The following is a 20566-nucleotide window of genomic DNA, read 5'->3' as shown; positions in this document are numbered from 1 at the left end:
TGGGCGGCGGAGCCGACACACACACGCAGACACACACGGGCAGTACGGAACCACGAGTCAGCAGCACGGAGCTACTGTGGAGGCCGGGACTTCCAGACCCTGGGCAGCACAGCAAGACCCCTTCAGAAACACAAACCAACACCAGAACCACAGCCTCTGAGAACCGGAGCGGCTCCCAGCCACTCACCTGTTAGTGTCAGGGGCCGCCTCGAGGCGGGGGAATGACATCGCAGCACGCAGGCGCACGCCGCCTCGCCTGCCCCAAGTCCGTCAGGCCACTGGCCCCGCCCACTTCCGGAACCACAGCCGCCCCCGCCCTCTCCCATCCGTCAGCCACGGGCCCCGCCCCCTCCCAGTCAGTCAGGCCACTGGCCCCGCCCCCTCTCCCAGTCAGTCAGGCCACTTGGCCCCACTCAGCTGCGGACACCGCCCTGCCTGCCCGCCGCGCCCTCCGGTAGTCCGTCGGCAGCTGGCCCCGCCCACCTCCCGGCCCCGCCCCGCCCACCTCCGGCCCCGCCCCGCCCCGCCCCGCCCCTCCAGGCAGTCCTCGCTTCTCCACCGGGAACCTTTCCTCAGCCGCGGCTTCGCCTCCCCGCCGGGGCGTAGCTGTGCGGGCTGCGGAGCTCCCGCGACCCAGAAACACTCGGGCACGGGCGGAGCGGCGGGTCGGTGTAGCTGCGCCATGGCCGCGTCGGCCTGGTGCTGCCTGCGCTGCTGCAGGGACGGCGGGACCGGCCACATTCCCCTCAAGGAGATGCCGGCCGTCCAGCTGGACACGCAGCACATGGGTAAGCAAGGGCCTGTGGACTGGGACCCAACGGCCCCGGGGGGCCGAGGGCAGGGGGGCGGGGACCACGTGACCACGCAGCCGCCGGGACACCCGGTGGCCCCGCTGGCGGCGGCCACCGAGCCGGGGCCCTGTCAGCGTCCGAGGGAGGTTTGACTCCATCTCCTCCTGAGGAGTCAGGTGTTCCCAGGTGAGGAATGCGGGGGCGCCCGCCATCCGTGCCGGGGTGTCGGGTGTCACCCGGTGTTTGCAGAATCCTGTCTTCAGCACTGTCGAATAGAGGCTGAGGCTTGTTCTGGGGGAGTCATTTCCCCCTCACTCCCTGAAGCCCAGACCAGGCCGGTTGCAGAAGGCAGGGTGACACCTCAGGTCTTACCTTACCACTCCCACCAAGATCTCCATTGCTGGACTCCTTAGTCACTGTTGGCATCGCTGTAATTTCATCTGACGCTCCTCTTGCATTCGGATCAAGCGATTGCAAAATAGAACAGCACTTTGCTCCTTCTCGTCTACGTTTTTTTCTTTCCAGTTCCCAATGGCTTAATAATTTCTCATCCAACATTCTTCTCCCCCTCCGTAGCATCTTTTCCCATACACCATTACTTCACTTTTTAGATTTTTTTTACAACTCCCCCCCGTATAGTTCCAAGCTTCTGGAATATTGTCCAGGCAGGAGAGATTTCCCAGTATAATTATTTCCGCTACTGTCTTTTTGTGGATTATTACAATAAACTAGGTGCACTTTTGATTTCCCCAAATTTAAAGGACAGTGTATTTAAGTAACACATGCATTCTTAATATTGATAGCAAAACTCTCTTCTGCCCAGATAATCAACAATTCTGGAAACATTGCCCATTATATTTTCTATTGCAAAACTATATGCAGTCATTGTTCAGTACCTTGTACAACACCAATACAAATTTACAGTACTTTAATTTTTAAGTCTCTAGTGTAGTACAGAGTCTCGGTACTTAAATAAATACCTTTAAATTCTGTTTGTTTGTTTGTTTGCATGTCTGTGTAGCATTGGCTGTCCTGGATCTGTAGACCAGGCTGGCCTTGAACTCATGGAGTCCCTCCTGCCTCTGCCTCTGCCTCCCAAATTCTGACACCACCACGCTGCTAAATTCTTTCTTACCTACCACTAGACAGTAGATGTTCAGATCTTGTCCTTTCTCTCAGGAAACATTTCTATTTAGTTTACTCACTCACTGGACGAATATGGCGACAGGAGAGTTTGGGATAACAATAGAGGACCATAGTGGACTTTTGAGCCTCTGCTGTGCTCTCTGTTCTCTAGAACATTCTCTCAGGTCTCTGTCTTCTTTAGGAAGAACTAACTTTCTACAGTGTTATCTAGCAAGCACCCTCAGGTACCGAGTGGAGCACAGTGATATCATCTCCTAATTTCTTTTCTTCCATGGAAGTTGTTTGTTTGTTTTGGGGGGTTGTTTTTTTTTTGGGGGGGGAGGCTTTTTTGAGACAGGGTTTCTCTGTGTAGTTTTGGTGCCTGTCCTGGATCTTGCTCTGTAGACCAGGCTGGCCTCGAACTCACAGAGATCCGCCTGGCTCTGCCTCCTGAGTGCTGGGATTAAAGGCGTGCGCCACCACCGCCCCGCGAAGTTTTTTCTTAACTTGTCTTCCAATAAATTCAAATTCTTCAAACACAGAAAAGCTTGATATGAGAACCACAATAAAAGAAAGGGGAGTGTTGCATTAGAAGAATGATTCAAACATGAATTGATCTTAAGTTGGAAACAAGAGAAACATACTGTATGTATTTGGATATGGAAAAATTATAAAACCTAAAGAATATACTTGGGCTTTTTTGTTTGTTTGGTTGGGTTTGTTGTTGTTGTTACTTGGTTTTTAAAGGGGGCAGTCTTTTTAAATTGCTCAGGTTGTCTCCAATTCCCGGGCTAAAGCCACCCTGCCACCTCAGCCTTCCACATATCTTTGACCACAGATGTGTACCACCATGTCCAACTTTCTTTCTTTCTTTTTTTTCTTTTTAGGAAATATATAAGCAATATTGCATTACTTAAGACCATTTTAGAGTTTTGTACATAATTTCATTGACTATTAGTAAATTAGTAAATTACTGTTTATTATTGTAATAGTAAATTAAAATAATAAACAAATAATTTAATCAAATAAACTAATTTACAAATTTAATAATGTTTACATTATTAAATTTCTGAATTTTGGCTTAGGAAAGCAAGTCCTTGTTCAGTACCTTGTACAACATCAATACAAATTTACAGTACTTTAATTCTTAAGTGTCTAGTGTAGTACAGAGTCTCCGTACTTAAATAAATACCTTTAAATTCTGTTTGTTTGTTTGATTGTTTGTTTGTTTGCCTGTCTGTGTAGCCTTGGCAGTCCTGGATCTATAGACCAGGCTGGCCTTGAACTCATGGAGTCCCTCCTGCCTCTGCCTCTGCCTCTACCTCTCAAATTCTGACACCACCACTCTGCTAAACATCTTGTTTAGGAACAGATGCCTTTCAGGGTAGCTGTTTTGAAAAGGACAGTACTTGTTCTGGTTGTTTTTTGTTATTGTTATTTTTTTTTTTTGGCAACTTGACACAAGCTGAAGTTACTTGGGAAGAAGACCCTCAGTTGAGAAAATGCCTCCATCCAGATTGCCTACTGTAGGCAAGTTTGTAGGGTTTGTTTTGTTTTGACCAGTGATTGTTGTGGACCTCAGGGTGATGCCATCCCTGGGCAGGTTGTCCCAAGTTGCATAAGAAAGCAGGTTGAGCAAACCAGTAAGAGCAGGCCAGTAAGCACAGCTCCTCTGTGGCCTCTGCTTCACTTCCTGCCTCCAGGTTCCTGCCTTAAGGACCTTTCTACTCCCTTCTATGGATTGTGATGTGGAAGTACACTCTCCAGTCAACACATGGAGAGTTGTTAGATCTGGTGCAAGTGCCTGAGACTGCCGAGTCATCTCTCCAGCTCAGAAATTGGGTTTTTATCAAAGTGTGTGTGTGTGTGTGTGTGTGTGTGTGTGTGTGTGTGTGTGTGTGTGTGTGTGTGTATGTATGTATGGAGGTCAGAGGACTACTTACAGAAGTTAGTTTTTTCCTACCATGTGTGTTCCAGGGGTCAAACTCAGGTATCTTCAGGCCTTGTGGCAGGTGTCAGCCCTTAAAATTTTAATTGAACAAACAAAAAAATCTACTTAACCTTAACAGTGTATAATCTTAAAAGGACCGGTTTAGAGTGATCGTTTTATTTTGTTTAAGTAGGAACTCAGCCCTTTATTACAGTTGTCTAATTTTATTAGCCCCTCTGGAGGAGTGCCACCTAGTCCTAATATTTGTATCTGCTTGGCTTATAGCTTTATTACAGGTGAGGAAATAGTAAAGGCCATAGACCTTGAGAGTCATGTGTATTAATGTTAAATTTTTCTTACATATGGGAATTGTGCTGGCTCTTCATGATCTCTGATGGACTTACTTTCCTAAGCCAAAATTCAGAAACAAAGTATTAGTAGGTTCACATTTCAAAAGCAGTATTATTTTATTATCTTCTATGAAGTTGTTTGAGATGAAACTAAAATTTTCTATGAAAATAAAGTGTGTTTAATGATGTTAAGATCTTATTTATAGTGAGGCGTTGTGGAACACATCTGTAATCCCATCATGAGAGCAAGATTGTCAAAAGTTGGAGGCTAGTACAGACAATACAGAGAGACCCTGTCTCAAAACAAACAACTTGCTTACATTTTTGCCATGTGCCTAACAGAAGCTCTCTTAGTGAACATGTAAAGATCGTAAAACTAAGTACTTTTCAGTGTCAGCCAATTCAGCATAAAGCCAGACCTTCCCATGGTGGATGTACTCACTCCTCTGCTCTTACCTGACCACTCCAGTGTGAGGAGGAAGAGTAAGTATAAGACTGGTGGTTAATGGCTTCTGTCTAGTAGACCCTCAGCTGTCTTTTAATAGATTCTCTTAATGCATTTGGTTAGAATTGAAAATTGTACCAATATACTAAGTGGTTTTTTTTTAAGTGTTTATGGTTTGGCCTAAATGAAAATTGTTAAATTATCTAATTTGTTGATTGGTTAAAAATTAAATGAGTTAGTTTCCTTTTACTTATAAATATTTTTATTTTATTTTTTTGAAAAAGGTTTCTCTGTGTAGTTTTGGTGCCTGTCCTGGATCTCTCTCTGTAGACCAGGCTGGCCTTGAACTCACAGAGATCCGCCTGACTCTGCCTCCCGAGTGCTGGGATTAAAGGTGTGCACCACGGCTGCCTGGCATAAATGTTTTACGTTTTATTTATTTTGTGTGCATGTATGGGGGTACACACATGTCATGACTTGTATATCAAGTCCGAGGACACCTTCTGAGTGTCAGTTCAACCTGTGGGTTCCAGAGATCAGATTCCGGTGGTCATCAGGCTTAGTTCCAAGTGCCTTTGCCAGATAAGTCATCTCATTGACCCCTTACAAATAATTTAAATGTTCAGCATAATTTAGTTTATTTGAAACAACTTAATTGAAAAAGACTTGTTGCTACAAATGAATATTATATACAATCAGTCTCTCAAAAAGTAGAAAACTGAGTATTTAAAATAATTTATCAATATTCCCCATATTTGAGGAGACTTACAATATTCCTGGTTTGTTGTTGTTGTTGTCTGAATTACTGAACAGGGTCTGGGGTAATGGCTTCATGGCTAAAGTGCTTGCTGTGTTTGGATTCCCCAGCACCCACACAAAAAGATAAGCATGACAGTACATGTCTGCAGTTGAGGCACTGATAGGCCAAAACAAGAAGGTCCAAGTGGCTCACTGGCCAGCCGGTCTAACCAATCTCCTCCAGGTTCCATCTCAGAAAATAAGGTGGAAAGCTGTGGAGGAAGACATTGCACTGACCTTTAATCACCACACTCTTGTGCTTACCCGCCCTCTCCCCACCCGGCCCCTCTTAGGTACACAGTTAGTATACAGATTAATGGTGACATGCTGTCTGTGTGTGTTGTTTAGGAACAGATGTCGTCATTGTGAAGAATGGAAGAAGAATCTGCGGCACCGGAGGTTGTTTAGCGAGTGCGCCTCTACATCAGAACAAAAGCTACTTTGAGTTCAAAATCCAGTCTACTGGTTCGTATGGTTTATATTGTACTTAACTATTAAATATTAGTTACTTAGAATATCAAAGATAATTTTGATTATGAAAAAAATTCAGGAGATGGTTAAGAAAAAATCACGAACTCTTCTATACAGGACTGAAGTCTTCCCTCTGTGATCCAGGCTACATTAGTCAATTTGCAACACGCCACCCTAGAAAACAGCTTCAAGAGGAAGGATTTATTGTGGTTCTTCATTTCTGAGGTTCATGGTCACTGGCTCTGTTGTTTCCCAGCCACAGTGAGGCAGAAAATCACGGGGAAAGACTGGTGTTGCAGAAGTTACCCACCTCATGAGAGCAATCTATAATGACATGGAAGAGGCAGGGACAAGATAGACTCTGCAAAGGCGTGCGCCCAGTAGCCTCCTTCCTCCCAAACAAGTCCTACTTCCTACTTTTTCACAACCTTCTAATAATCCCATCCCACTATAAATACACCAAGGGATTAACCCCTTAATGGTAGCAGAACCCTCCTGACGTAGTCACCTCTCCATGGTTGAATCCACCAGCAGGGATCCACATGGGCCTTTGAGAGGGACACTTCTTTTTTACAATTTTATGGAGTTTCTTGAATTATATGACAAGTCTGTATGCCTATTAGGATCATAGCTTGTAGCAGTATTACATGTGGGGAGATTGGTGGGTTTTTGTTTTTAGTAAAAGCTGTGAAATCTTCATGAGTGACCTAAGTGCAGAGTAAGAAGACTATATGGAATAAGTGAGTCCTGTTCCCTAGACAATATGGTACTTCTGGAGCTGGTTTCTTAAAGTAGTTAAATACTGTGTTTTTTGTTTGTTTGTTTGTTTTTTAAGTGAATGGTGTAAATCCAGGTCTGTCTACTGTGCTATTGTAAGTTTCCTCACTGGCTGTGGACTGTCCTAATTACTGTTGTCTTTCTTCCCAAATATATTTTTCTTCTTAAAAGAAGCAAATAATGTTTGAGCCTTAAACCTAGTAAAAAATTAGATGTGGATTTTTCTGTCAGGGATACGCTCCACAGTGCCATCCCTAGGACAGATGGTTGTTGGAGTGTTAGTAATCTGGTACACAGTCCTTCGGAGTAAGGAGACTGCAGAATCCTGTCTGCAAATGTTATAAAATCATTATTGTCACCTGTGTCATTCTCACAGTTGTCTCTTTGGGGAGAAGAACTATACACAGGTCAGAGTATTTCTCATGTCAAGATAGTCAGATCCAGACATGCATGCAACTTTCTGATGGATTCAGTCAATCCAGAATGAGTACTGACAGCATAGAATTCAAAGCTCCTTCCGTGTGTAGCATTTCTTCTGATTTTAATGAAAACTGAAAGGTGGCAGCTTGACAAAAAGTCCAGGACACTAGATATTTTGTTTGGCTGGAGAAGAGAATGCCTGCTTCTGGAGATAGAGTTTGGTGGTAGAGCACTTACCTAGTATGTGTGAGGTGCTGGATTTAGATCCCCAGCGTTAAGAAAATGATGGTGTCTTTTATTCATGTTTAACCTTTGTGTTCTTTGTGTTATTGTTCATAGCAGATATACTTGTTACTCATTATAAATATAACTGAAGACAGTAACCTCACATTTCTTAGAGACAGAGGGGGGCAGGAGTGTGCTTTGCTGGGAATTGAGCCCAAGGCCGAGACTGCCACAAAGTGTGCTCCCACCTCTAGCCCTATAGTGCTTAAAAAAAAATCTTAAGAGAAAATAGTAATGGTAATAGCTAGCATTTTTAAATACCCAGTGTGTGCTTTAGTTGCTCATTTAAAAAAAAAAAAAAAAACTTCTCAGCCTATCCTAAGTGCTGTGTTTGGGTAGTCCTGTATCTTTTCCTTACCTTGTGTCTTAGCTCTGTTCTATTGCTGGGAAGAGACACCATGACCAAGTCAACTTATTAAAGTAGGTATTGTATTGGGGACTTGCTTACAGTTTTAGAGAGTGATCCTCATGGAGTGGAGCATGGTGGCAGGCAGGCAGGCATGGTGCTGGAGCAGTAGCTGAGAGCTGACATCTTATCCACAGGCAGGAGGCAAAGACAGAGAGGCTGGGCCTGGTGCAATCTTTTGAAATCTCAAAGCCTGCCCCCAGTGACACACCTCCTCCAACAAGGTCACATGCCAGACCTCCTAATCCTGCCTAAACAGTCTACCAACTACAGACCAATATATGAGCCTTATGGGGGCTCTTCTCATTCAAACCACCACACCTTGTAAGTACTGTTAGACTCAACAGATAAGGAAATAGGGAAGTTAAGTACTTTGCCCAAGATAACATAGCTATGATTGTGTGAACCTCAGCAATACAGCTTTTAACCTCCTATAGAGAACTTTGTATACTTTGCAGCTTACTTCAAGCAAACGTTGTTATTATTGTGTGTTTATGATCTGGTGGGGTGTGAAAATCAGAGCTCAGCTAAAGAATCCGTGGGTCTGTCCTTTCACTTTCACCTGCTTTTCAAATTTGTCACTATCTGCTGAACCATCACTCTGGCCCTGCAATCTGCTTTTTAAAAGGTTTGCTTTACAAAACACAAGGATATACCCTTAAAGAAGGATTAAGAATATACCCTTAATCCCAGCACTTGGGAGCCAAGGCAGGTGTTTCTCTGAATTCAAGGCCAACCCAGTCAGTATACATAGTCAGTTACAAGTCTAAGCCAACCAGAGCTACATAGTGAGACCTGACTTGAGAGAGAGAGAGAGAGAGAGAGAGAGAGAGAGAGAGAGAAGGAGGAGGAGGAGGAGGAGGAGGAGGAGGAGGAGGAGGAGGAGGAGGAGGATGAGGAGGAGGAGGGAGGGAGGGAGAGAGGGAGAGAGAGAGAGAGAAAGAGAGAGAGAGAGAGATGATATTTCCTTTTAAAATAACTTTTATATTTGTGTGATATATTTCAACTTGTATTTTTAGGAATCTGGGGTATAGGTGTTGCAACTCAGAAAGTTAACTTGAACCAGATTCCTCTTGGCCGCGACATGCATAGTCTGGTGATGAGAAATGATGGAGCCCTGTACCACAACAATGAAGAAAAAAACAGACTGCCAGCAAACAGCCTTCCTCAGGAGGGAGATGTAGTGGTGAGTCTCCTGGTAGAGTTCCTGTCCATTGTAAATTATTAAACTTGAGTTGTTTTGACTAGACATGGTTTTACATGGCGTGTTGTAATTTTCATTCCAAAGCCCTGGGGTTGGGTCTAATGAGGTAGTACCATTTCCAGAGAGAACACTTGTCAGATACTGCTACCTCAGCTTCACTGCCCAGGCCTAGGATATGGAGATGACTGACCCTGTATTTCCATGTAGCAAGATCATTTACAGATTGGCTGCTAAGCAATATCCTACTGTCACAGACAAACCTTGACACATAGTTTTAAAAGCTTTTCTGATCATATTACAGGTATTTTTGAGGCCAGAGATCTCTCAAAATATTTTACACTTATTAATGGTAGGAACTGTGGTAGTTTGAATGTCATTGCCTCCATAAGCTCGTAGGGAGTGGCACTATTAGGAGGTGTGGCTTTGTTGGAGTGGGTGTGGTCTTGTTGGAGGAAGTCAAGGAGGGTGTCACTGTGGAGGTGGACTTTGAGGTCTCATATATGCTCAAGCCACATCCAGTGTCTCAGACCACTTTCTGTTACCTTAGGGTCAAGATTCAGGATTCTTAGAGTCTTCTCCAGCACCATGTGTGCCTCTGAAAATGTTAGCCACCCCAGTTAAATGTTTTCCTTTATAAGAGTTGCTGTGGTCATGGTGCCTTGTCACAGCAATAGAAACCCTAACTAAGACAAACATATTAGAAATGACAGCATTTTACTGCAAGTATTGATCTTTGTTAAATTTAATCTTGTTAAATGCCTCTACTTTTAGAACATTTCAAAGAACTGGACTCAAAAATCTGAAGGTTTAGAACAGAGCGTAGTGACACACTTCTTTAGTCCCAGCAGTCAGGAGGCAGAGGCAGGGACATCTATGAGTTAGAGGCTAGCCCATTCTGTATAGTGAGTTCCAGGACAACCAGGGTTACATAGTGAGACCTTGTCCAAAACACAGTCTCAAAGCTTGCTTATAGAAGTTTTTTTTGTTTCAGTTTGGTTGTTGGTACTAGTAGTTTTAGCAAGTTTCAGGACAGCCTGGCTTATATAGCAAGATCCTGTCTCAAAAGAGAAAAAAAAGATTACCTGCTAAAGAAAAAGAGACAAAAGGCATAAACTGTTAATAAAGTCTGCTTTTCATTTTTAAAGTAGTTGTATGTTGGTTAGTTTTTTGTTGTTTTGCCAACTTGACACAAGCTTGGGTCATCTGGGAAGAGGAAACTTGAGGGTGTACCAGGGTCCAACCCACTGTGGACAGTGGCATCTGAACACAAGTGTTCCTATCTCTATCATATAAAAATGCAAGCTGAATGAGCTGTGGAAAACAAGCCAGTGAGCAGCACTCCTCCATGCCTCTACTCAATTCCTGCCTCCAGGTTCCTGCCCTGACTTCCCATCATGGTGAAGTATAAGCAGTAAAATGAAATAAACCCTTTCCTCCTCAAGTTGCTTTTGGTCATGAAGTTCATCAGAGCATAAAAAGCAAACTAAAACTAGTTGATTTTGTATATTAGGTCCTTACCAGATATCCATCATATGGAGCATCCTCATATAAATAATTTTTTGGGGTAGAGTCTCACTATGCAGTCCTACTAACTGGCCTGAAACTCATAGATGTAATAGTCTTATTAAATAAGAAACACAGAACTAAATGCAGAGTTAAAAGCCCAAGAGGTCAGAGCAGTAATTAAGAGCTGATACTAAAAAAAACCTTTCTTAGCCAGGCGGTGGTGGCGCATGCCTTTAATCCCAGCACTCGGGAGGCAGAGCCAGGTGGATCATTGTGAGTTCGAGGCCAGCCTGGACTACCAAGTGAGTTTCAGGAAAGGCGCAAAGCTACACAAAGAAACCCTGTCTCGAAAAAACCAAAAAAAAAAACCTTTCTTACCCTTCGCTCCCGCTGTTGTCCTTCCTCTCAGAAAGAGAGCTACTTCCTGTGTATTTGTCTTTTTATTGACTTTCTGTACTGCCTTCTCATTGGTTGTAAACCTGTGGGAGCCCGTTCTGGGGTTCCTTGTGGCTTTACCCAGCAGGTCCGAATAGAGGATGATCAGGACCACGGGCCTGAGTGCAGGTGTCTGAGATGGTCTGCACTTGGCTGTGCTGGGGGAGGAGGTCTTTTGCTCCACCCCTTGGCGTCTCTATAAAAACCCTGGACCAGAGACAGTCGGGGCCCCGTTGGAATAGGTTCCAGGCCCTCTCGAGGCTATCCTTTATTTTCTATCTGTTTATCTCCGCAAGATTCTCTGCTATAAATCCTTCTATCTAATATTTCCTGCTGATCGCACTCAAGAAAACTCTGGGAAGCTGTGGGGGTGGTGGGTAAACGCCCCACATAAACCCAACCACATGACCTCCTCATCACTGCCTATCTATACAGACCTCCAGGTCTTCTATGGTTGGTATTGAGATTAAAGGCATGTGTCTCCATGCTGGCTGTATCCTTGAACACACAGAGATCTGCCTGTCATGTGATCAGGATTAAAAGCATGCGCCACCACCGCTTGGCTTCTGCTATGGCTTGCTCTTAGCTCTGACCCCCAGGCAACTTTATTTATTAACATACAAATAAAATCACATTTCAGTACAAATAAAATATCACCATAGAAACTGTGTAGACCAGGCTAGCCTAGAAATCACAGCAGTCTGCTTGCCTCTCTGCCTTCTGAGTGCTGACACACATCAAACAAGTGTGCCACCATGCCCAGCTAACTGATTATTTCTTGAAAGAGAATTTTGCTGTCAAGTTGAGGCTATCAACATAGTTATAATAAAAGATGAAATTGAAACAGATGTTTTCTTCATTGTAATACTGAGCTGATGCATATTTTGCCTTCTTGTCCCATCTTATTCATTGAGATGACTAATACCACATATTAAACAGATCTAAGAATGCCACTTGATGGGTCACACCTATAATCACAGAACTGGAGGGGCAGAAATAAGAGGATCACCTCGAATTCAAGGCCTGTCTGAGCTCTACATAACTGAGTTCCAGGCTAGCCGGAGCTACTGGGTGAGACTCCACCTCAAATCAATCATTCAGTGTATGTTTGTTTTTTTATTAAGAGAGGGTCTCATGTCACCCAGGCTGGCCACAGACTTGCTAAGTAGCTACATAGGATGACCTTTAGCTTCTCAAAGACTGCCTCACCCCAACTTACAGGCATACACTACCACACCCAGTTTCAGTGTGCAGGGATCAAACTTACAGCTTTGGGCATACTAGAAAGCTCTCTGCCACATCCAGTTATCCAGAAATCTGTTCCTTGGTGGTGGTGGTTCTTTTTTTTTTTTTTTTTTTTTTTTGGATGTGTGTGTGTGTGTGTGTGGGTTGTTTATCATTTGGAAGAGCTCTCTGGCCTCTGTTTGTTCTTCCTTTTTTTTTTTTTATTTATTTATTATGTTTACAGTGTTCTGCTTGCATGTATTCCTGAAAGCCAGAAGAGGGCACCAGATCTCATTACAGATGGTTGTGAGCCACTATGTAGTTGCTGGGAATTGAACTCAGGGCCTCTGGAAGAACAGTCAGTGCTCTTAACCTCTGAGCCATCTCTCCAGCCCTTGTTCTTCCTTTTTAAAAATGACTGTTATTGTTGTGCTGGGTCTCAAACCTCGGGTCTCACATAGGCTGCCTCCCCAGCCCATGGTGCTTCTGTTCTTAATTCTTCAAGAGAAAGATTTAGTATTACCACTAGTTAGTAACTATAGGTTCATTATGCCTTATCTGAAATACTTGGGACTAGAAGTATTTCCAGCTCCCTGGTTTTGTTTGACGTGAGAATTCTTATATATACACACAGTGAGAGTTCTTGATGTGATGGGACCTAACTAAGGTAAGCGTGGAATCTATCTATATACTCAGCTGGGAGATCATCTGTATTATATATTTTATTTTGTTTTATTATGTGTCTGGGCATTTTTCCTGCATTTATGTGCACATGTACATGCCTAGTACCCGTGGCAGCCAGAAGAGGGTGTCAGATCCCTGGACCTGGAATTAAAGCTGCCATGTGGGTGTTGGGTGCCAAACCCAGTCCTCTGCAGGTGCAGCCAGTGTGACCACTGAGCATCTTTGGAGTGTAAGGTGGTTTTTTGTTGTTTTGTTTTATTTTTTGAGACAAGGTCTCACTATGTAGCCCTGATTGTCCTGGAACTCACTCTGTAGACCAAGCTGGCCTCGAACTCAGATCCACTTTAATCCACTTGGATCGAAGATGTGCACCACCGTGCCCAGCCACTGTAAGGTGTTTAGAACTTTATTTACATTGTAGCAGGGGGTGGCTTGCACATAACATGGACCACTTGTAGGAGTTCTCTCCTTCTGCCATTGGGTCCAGGATCAGAGTCAGGTTCTGTGTAAGTACATTTCCCCTGCTGAGCCATTTTGTTGGCCTAAATTGCACGGTATTTTTAGTGTGCCTTTGTTTTGACTGTGGTCTATTATACGGCATCAGTTTTTTAATTTTCCATGTGTGGTATAATAGTGTAGTCTCAGGGCTCAGAAAGTTCCAGGTTTTGGAGCATTTCATATTTCTGACTGAGGATTCCAACCTGTATTGTACAACGTTTTAAAGAAAAGTAGTATATGGCATGGTGAGTAAGAGTGTTCTAAAGCCAACCTTATGGATTAAATCTCAGTTCTGCCACTTTCTAGCTGTGCAACTTTAGGTAAGTTACTTAACCTTTCTGTGCTTCATCTGCTTCACCCATTAAGTGGATATAGTTGTCTTGTGAGCATTAAATGACTAAGTATGAAATGCCTAGAATAATGCTTCACAGTGCAGGCTGTATACAGCAATGCATTTTATTCTTTTTTTTTTTAAACCTGCAAACTATTCTTTTTAACTGGACACTCAGTTCATATTGAATTGTACATATTGGTTTTACTTTGAGACCAGGGTAAAAAGAGAGAAATGTATGATTTCTTAGAAACAACTTGTCTGGGGAAGCTTTGTGGGTAAGAGTACTTGTTCCTCTAAAGACCGGAGTTCAGTTCCTAGTACCCATGTTGGGTGGCCCCAGGGGATTCAATACCCTCTTCTGGCCTCCTTGGATACTTGCCTGCTTATGTGAACATTCACAACCAGATACAGAAATAATAAAAATATTTCTAAAAAAACGATTAAAATTTTAAAGAAATAATATGTATCATTTAATCTCTTCATGACTTGAAAAGAGTGACAGGTAGTCCCTAATGGGGAACAGTGTTTTTCCCATCAGATAAAATTCTAGAGAAAGACCACAGTTTTCTTTATGGATTTAAAATAGTATTCATGACATAATGGGCTTACTCTTACTATTTAAATAATTAAATTCAGGTTATCTAAATATACTGTAATTTAAACTCTTATCATTGTTTAACCTCCAATTGGAATTTTACATTGTAAAACCCCTCCCCAATAATCACTAGTAATGTTTTAGTTAAAGTGGTCTGCCGGGTTGTCAGCCATGATAAAAGCTCCTGTGATCCCACACTTAGTTTCTGTGTGCATGCTTCTCAGTTGGTGCTTTAGGTTATTCAGGTTTTTGTTCAACATTTATATTTTTATCTTTAAATTTTTTTCTTTCCTTCCTAGGGTATTACATATGACCATGTAGAATTAAATGTGTATTTGAATGGGAAAAACATGCATTGTCCAGCATCAGGTATACGAGGGACAGTGTATCCAGTTGTATATGGTAAGCTAATATGTTACTCATCTATTAGTAGATATATGTTAACTGTTATTTGGCTATTTATATTAATTTTATAGCTATCATTCAGAAGTCTGAACAAGTTGCTAATAAGGACATTTCATATGGAATGTACTCAGACCACTACATTACCTGCAGAATTAAGGATAATACTATATATATATATATATATATATATATATATATATATATATATATATATATAATTTATATATAAATATATATAATATATATTTAGTTTATTTGTTTATATATTTATATATAAATATATACAATATATATATAGTTTATTTGTTTGTTTTGTTTTGTTTTTCAAGACAGGGATTCTCTGTGTAACAACCCATGCTGGAACTCACTTTGTAGACCAGGCTGGCTTCAAACTCACAGAAATCCACCTGCCTTTGCCTCCCAAATGCTGGAATTAAGGTGTGTGCTACCACACAGGTTTATTCCCTACATATTAAAAAGTTTGTTAAATATAGTGGTTGTAGTTAGCCATCTACAACTGTGTACCCTTTTATTATATCTTTTTTTTTTTTTTTTTTTGGTTTTTCGAGACAGGGTTTCTCTGTGTAGCTTTGCGCCTTTCCTGGGACTCACTTGGTAGCCCAGGCTGGCCTCGAACTCACAGAGATCCACCTGCCTCTGCCTCCCGAGTGCTGGGATTAAAGGCGTGCGCCACCACCGCCCGGCTTGTTTGTTTTAATTTTATGTGATCTGTGTTTTGCCTGAGTGTGTGTCTGTGCACCACATGCGTGCCTGGTGCCGGAGGATGCCAGAAGAATTGGAGTTACAGATGGTGGTGAGCTGCCAGTCGGGTGCTGGGAACTGAGTGAATCCTGGTTCTTTGGAAGAACAGCTAGTGCCATGAACCATCAAGCCGTCTCTCCAGCCACCTATGGAGTAGTTTTATGTTCTAGAAAGTTCAAACTTCACTGAGTTCACAGTTTTTTTTCTACTAATTACTAGTGAAGATTAGATGACCAGGAAATAAAATTGTAACAAGTGTTTTGGAACTAGATAATTTTATGTGAATTGAGCATTTATTGTCTTTATAAAATTACCTAAACATTATCACTCTTCTGAGAGAAATTTTGACTTAGAATAATTTCAGATTAACTGCTTTGCTTTTGATAAGCGGGTATGTATAAGTGCTATCATTTTTGTATGAATTGGTTCCTAAGAATCAGGCAGTGTAGATGACTCTTAATTCCTTTAATTTTTTTTATTATGGAAAATTGAAACTTTCACAGAAGTAAAGGGAATATTATACTGAGCCCTCGGTACTTGGTCACCATCCGTAGCCATTCAGGGTTCTTCTACCCAGCACTTCTTGCCCTCCTTGGATTACTCTGAGGCGTCTGTCAGACACATCATTTTGTTAGTAAATATTTTATACTTATCTCTAAACTCTAAGGTCTTCAGGCAGGTAAGGTGGCACACATCTTTAATCTCAGCCCTTGGGAGGCAGAGGCAAATCCATCTCTCAGAGTTCCAGGCCAGCCAGAGACACATAGGAACTGTCGCTCTGAAAACATGTAACTAATGCCTTTATCATTCTGTTCAGCTTTTATTACTTGTCTTGACAACTTTAGGTCAATAAATATGTGACTTTCTTTCTGTGGCTTACTGTCTAAAACATTGCCTTAATTATTTAAGTTCTTAGATTTGGGTTATAATAAAATCTATTATTAACCTCTTATAATAATGATAGGCTAGTGTGTGAGAAGGGGGTGCAGCCAAGGGGATAAATACTTAATGATAACCAAAGCTGGGATTTGCTTTTCAGTTGTGTCCCAGTAGTCTTCCTTTCTCCTAAAAACTCATTTTCAATGATTTTTGCCTTCTGTATTTTTATATGCAAAAATGTGTATATGCTTTTTTTCTTTTTTATTCCTTGATAAATTCATGTGTATGTGTAGTACATTTGGTCATTTTTACCCCCATTACCCTCTGTTATCCCCTCCCACTGAGCCCCTTTTTCCAACAAGTCCACTTCTTACTTTTTTTTTTCTTTCTTTTTGGTTTTTTTGAGACAGGGTTTCTCTGTGTAGCTTTGTGCCTTTCCTGGAACTCACTTGGTAGCCCAGGCTGGCCTCGAACTCACAAAGATCCTCCTGACTCTGCCTCCCGAGTGCTGGGATTAAATGTGTGCGCCACCACCGCCCGGCACCACTTCTTACTTTTGTGTCTTTTGTTCCGCTACTGTTTTATGACCCACTGAGTTTCATTAAGGTTTCCTACATGAGCATGGACGTGGGTTAGTTACTGGGGTAAGTTAGAGCTTACCAGTGGGACACCACTGAAGAATGCCTTGCCCTTCTTCAGCATTCATCCACTGTTGATAGCTTCTCAGGGAGAGATGGGAGACTCATGAGTCCTTTCCATGTGTGGCCCTATCTTGAGGATAATGGAATGCTTCAGAATTTGTGTATTGTCTTTTTACAGGGGCTGTTCTAATCTCTGTATCTATCCACTTTTAGTATATGTGCTACTTGAGTACAGAAGTGTGCCACTGGACATGGTGGCACAAGCCTTTAATCCTGGCACTTGAGAGGTAGAGACTGGCTGATCTCTGAGCTCAAGGCCAGCCTTATCTACATAATGAATTTCAGAACAATTAGAACTATATACATAATTCTGTCTCAAAAAACAAAACAAAAATTTCGTATTTAAATTCAATGTCGATTAGTGTTCTTACATACTGAGTAAGCTTAAAAGAAATTCTTTTAAATGTAAATGTATCTTAATATTTTAAACAAGTTAGTCCTGGAACTTGCTTGATAGACAGAGCAGACTGGCCTTGAACTCAGAGATCTACCCGTTTCTACTCACAGTGCTGGGACTAATGGTGTGTGCCACCATGCCCAGCTACATGAGGCACTGTCTCAAAAATTAAAACACTGGGCCAGAAAGGTGGCTCAGTGGACAAAGGCACTTGCAGCCACAGCGGGGAATCATTGTTCTCCTTCCACCATGTGATTATGGAATTCAGACTCAAGATATCAGCTATGGCTGCAAGCGTCTTTACCCACTGAGCCATCTTTCTGGCCCAGTGTTTTATTTTGTTTTGTTTTTGTTTGTTTGCTTGCTTGCTTTTATTTGTTTGTTTGGTTGGTTTTGGGAGGGGGTTGTTTTGTTTCGTTTTGAAGACAGGGTCTCATGTATCTCCGGATGTCCTCAAACTCACCATGTAGCTGAGGATGACCTTGAACCTCTGATCTTCCTTTGTTCACCTCCTCAGTGCTGAGATTACAGGTGTGTGTGCCACCACTTTTGGTTTTATATGAACCCAGACCCAGGGTTTTGTGCACAGTAGGCAAGAACTTTGCCAGCTGAGCCACAAGAGAAAAAAAAAAAACAATAAAATAAAAAAATTTAAGAAAAAAGAGAGAAGAGAGAAAGAGATAGTGAGAGAGACAGAGTCTTACCACATTGCCTCAGGTGGCATCAACCTCCTGAGCTCAGGAGATCCTCCAGCCTCAGCCTTCCACATAGTTGAGACTGCAGACATATACCACCATATGTGGCTGGGATTATTATTAATAATGTTTTGATAACCTCCATATGTTTTTGGCAGAATTTGTTGTGGGTATTTTTACCTAAAGATTTTGCAACCCAAGGCCAGTTAGATGGTTCAGCAGATGAAAGCCTTTGCTGCCAACCCTGACATCAAAATTAAATCTTCAGGATCCACATGGTGCAAGGAGAGAACTTGACTTCTGAAAGTTGTCCTCTAACTTCTGAGTGTGTACCATTCATGCACACATAAATACACACACACACACACACACACACACACACACACACACACAAATAAAAAAATAACAATTTTTGAAGACTTCATAACCCAGGTGGCTGGTGTTTTTACTCTTATTGACAATTAATATGATATTAAGGACTGTATAGGTGGTTCAGGGTTAAGAGCACTAACTGCTGCTCTTGTTAGGACCATCTGTAACTCCAGGTCCAGGGGATCCAGTGCCCTCTTCTGGCCTTCCCAGGCACTAGGCATGCACAGTAGTATACAGACATACATGTAAGCCAAAACCTATGCACATAAAAAATTTAAAATTTTTTAAACATTATGATGTTAGGAGAATTGTTTTATGATGCTAGAACTCAGGACTGTTGCTAAGCAGGTGTTCTTTCCCTGAGTTACAGCCCCACCTGAAAACAGTATGTTTTATAATTATGTGTGCATTTGAATATTCTTCTAATTTCATTTCTTTCTTATTCTCTCTTCTAGTTGATGACAGTGCAATTTTGGATTGCCAGTTCAGTGAATTTTATCATACTCCTCCACCTGGTTTTGAAAAAATATTGTTTGAGCAGCAGATCTTCTGAATGTTTGTTTTCAAAACTTGCACCTCTGCACCACCACACAAGCGTTCACCACTTAATAAAGCTCTCCCTGATCTAGAGATGAGAACACATTCTGGAAATTTCTCTTCTTACTGTTGTCTAAGGGACCCATGTATTCATCATACCATACTGAAGTTGGATTTAAAATGTCTAGGCATTGTGATAGAAAAATCAGCATTTGGGGCCTCTTATTTAATCTTATTTAAACTAATAAACCATGGGTTTGATTAACAGTATTACGTGGTAACATGTATATAAATATTTAAAGGGATTTTTCTTATATAAAGTATTTGTTTGACAGTAATGTGTAATTGAGTGATTTTTTTTGTCATTCTGAGCTTGAGTCATCACATCTGTAAGCCAATAATTTTTTGTCTCCTTGTCCTTTTTGATAAATTGAACCGGCAGTAACTTATATATCTGGCAGCTTAGCTTTGCTAACATATTTCCTCTGTTTCATGGACCACTTTTCTTAAAACAACCTGCTTCTTTTGCTGTGTTATATCACTGCTTTCTGTTGCCTTTTTGAAAGGTGAGAAACTCTAGTTATCAGACCATCTTGTTGAAAACTATCAAGCTGAGTAAGAAGTGGTTGATTGTATGTAGTACACTGGCAGGCATTTACAAGAGTTATGATGCTTTAAATCTGAATGAGCCAAGTGTGGTGGCACACAGCACCTGGGAGACAGTTTGAGGCTAGCCTGGTTCATATACTAAGTATGAATACCAAGGCAACAAGGACTATGTAGGGAGACCCTATCAAAAAAAAAAAATCTAATTGTGTATTTGCTGTAAGGAATAATAAACACTTATTAAGGATTATTCAATATTGTATTTAAAACATTCTTCTGTTTTGTTTTTATTACATGGTAATAATTTTAGAAGTTTTGAGATAAGTGAGTCCTGACAATCCTGAGTCTTTGGTCTTCTGTGAGTCCCTGTCCTTTAGTTAACACCTGACTGAAATGACCACATCTTCAGGTCCATTCTCCTCCAATAAGCATAGTCAGGATGCATCACAAGTGGTATGGCGCATGTGTGTGGGGCAAGGAACACATGGGCGTTAGAATGCAAAGAACAGTTGCCCAATCTCCTGCCCTCTGATGAGTTTCCTTAGAGCCTTGGGGCTCTGGTGGTTTCCCACCTTATGCAAAAGGTAGGTAATCATACTGATTTTCTGAGGGCCTGTAACTATTGATAGTTGTGTAAAATGCTTTAATTATCAGATACTTAATAAACATAGCTGCCTTTACTGTGAAGCAGTGGTTTTCATGGTGTCTCAGACCAGCAGGATCACTGAGGAACTCATTATAATAGGGAACATTCTCAGAACCAACCCAGACTCCTAAAGAGAGACTTAGAAGTGGCATTCGGGAACCTGTGCACACTAATTTGAGAGGGATTACAAGATGTATATTTTCTGAGGATTTAAGGTAGGCTGTTTTGTTTTTATCCCAGAAGCTATTAAGTTATGAACAATTCATATTTGTTATTTGGTAGACAAAC

General features: G+C 41.7%; 1 protein-coding gene across 2 annotated transcripts; it reads left to right on the top strand.

Annotated features, from left to right (window-relative positions):
- The first annotated feature begins 514 nt into the window (after nt 1-514).
- On the top strand, nt 515-19364 carry Spryd7 (SPRY domain containing 7). 2 transcript variants are annotated; one of them, XM_042284984.2, is made up of 5 exons: nt 524-788; nt 5788-5904; nt 8818-8984; nt 14578-14680; nt 18945-19364. In XM_042284984.2, exons 1-5 carry the CDS (start codon nt 683-685, stop codon nt 19040-19042), a joined length of 591 nt encoding a protein of 196 aa, XP_042140918.1. In that variant the 5' UTR covers nt 524-682; the 3' UTR covers nt 19043-19364. The 2 variants fall into 2 exon arrangements, with proteins under 2 accessions (XP_076401265.1, XP_042140918.1); XM_076545150.1 differs by lacking the exon at nt 14578-14680 and having other exon boundaries at nt 515-788.
- Nucleotides 19365-20566: the final 1202 nt, after the last annotated feature.

This window comes from Peromyscus maniculatus, chromosome 9, assembly GCF_049852395.1.
Source record: "Peromyscus maniculatus bairdii isolate BWxNUB_F1_BW_parent chromosome 9, HU_Pman_BW_mat_3.1, whole genome shotgun sequence".
NCBI classification, from domain to species: Eukaryota; Metazoa; Chordata; class Mammalia; order Rodentia; family Cricetidae; genus Peromyscus; species Peromyscus maniculatus.
This window is presented reverse-complemented; position numbering and strand designations above follow the sequence as displayed.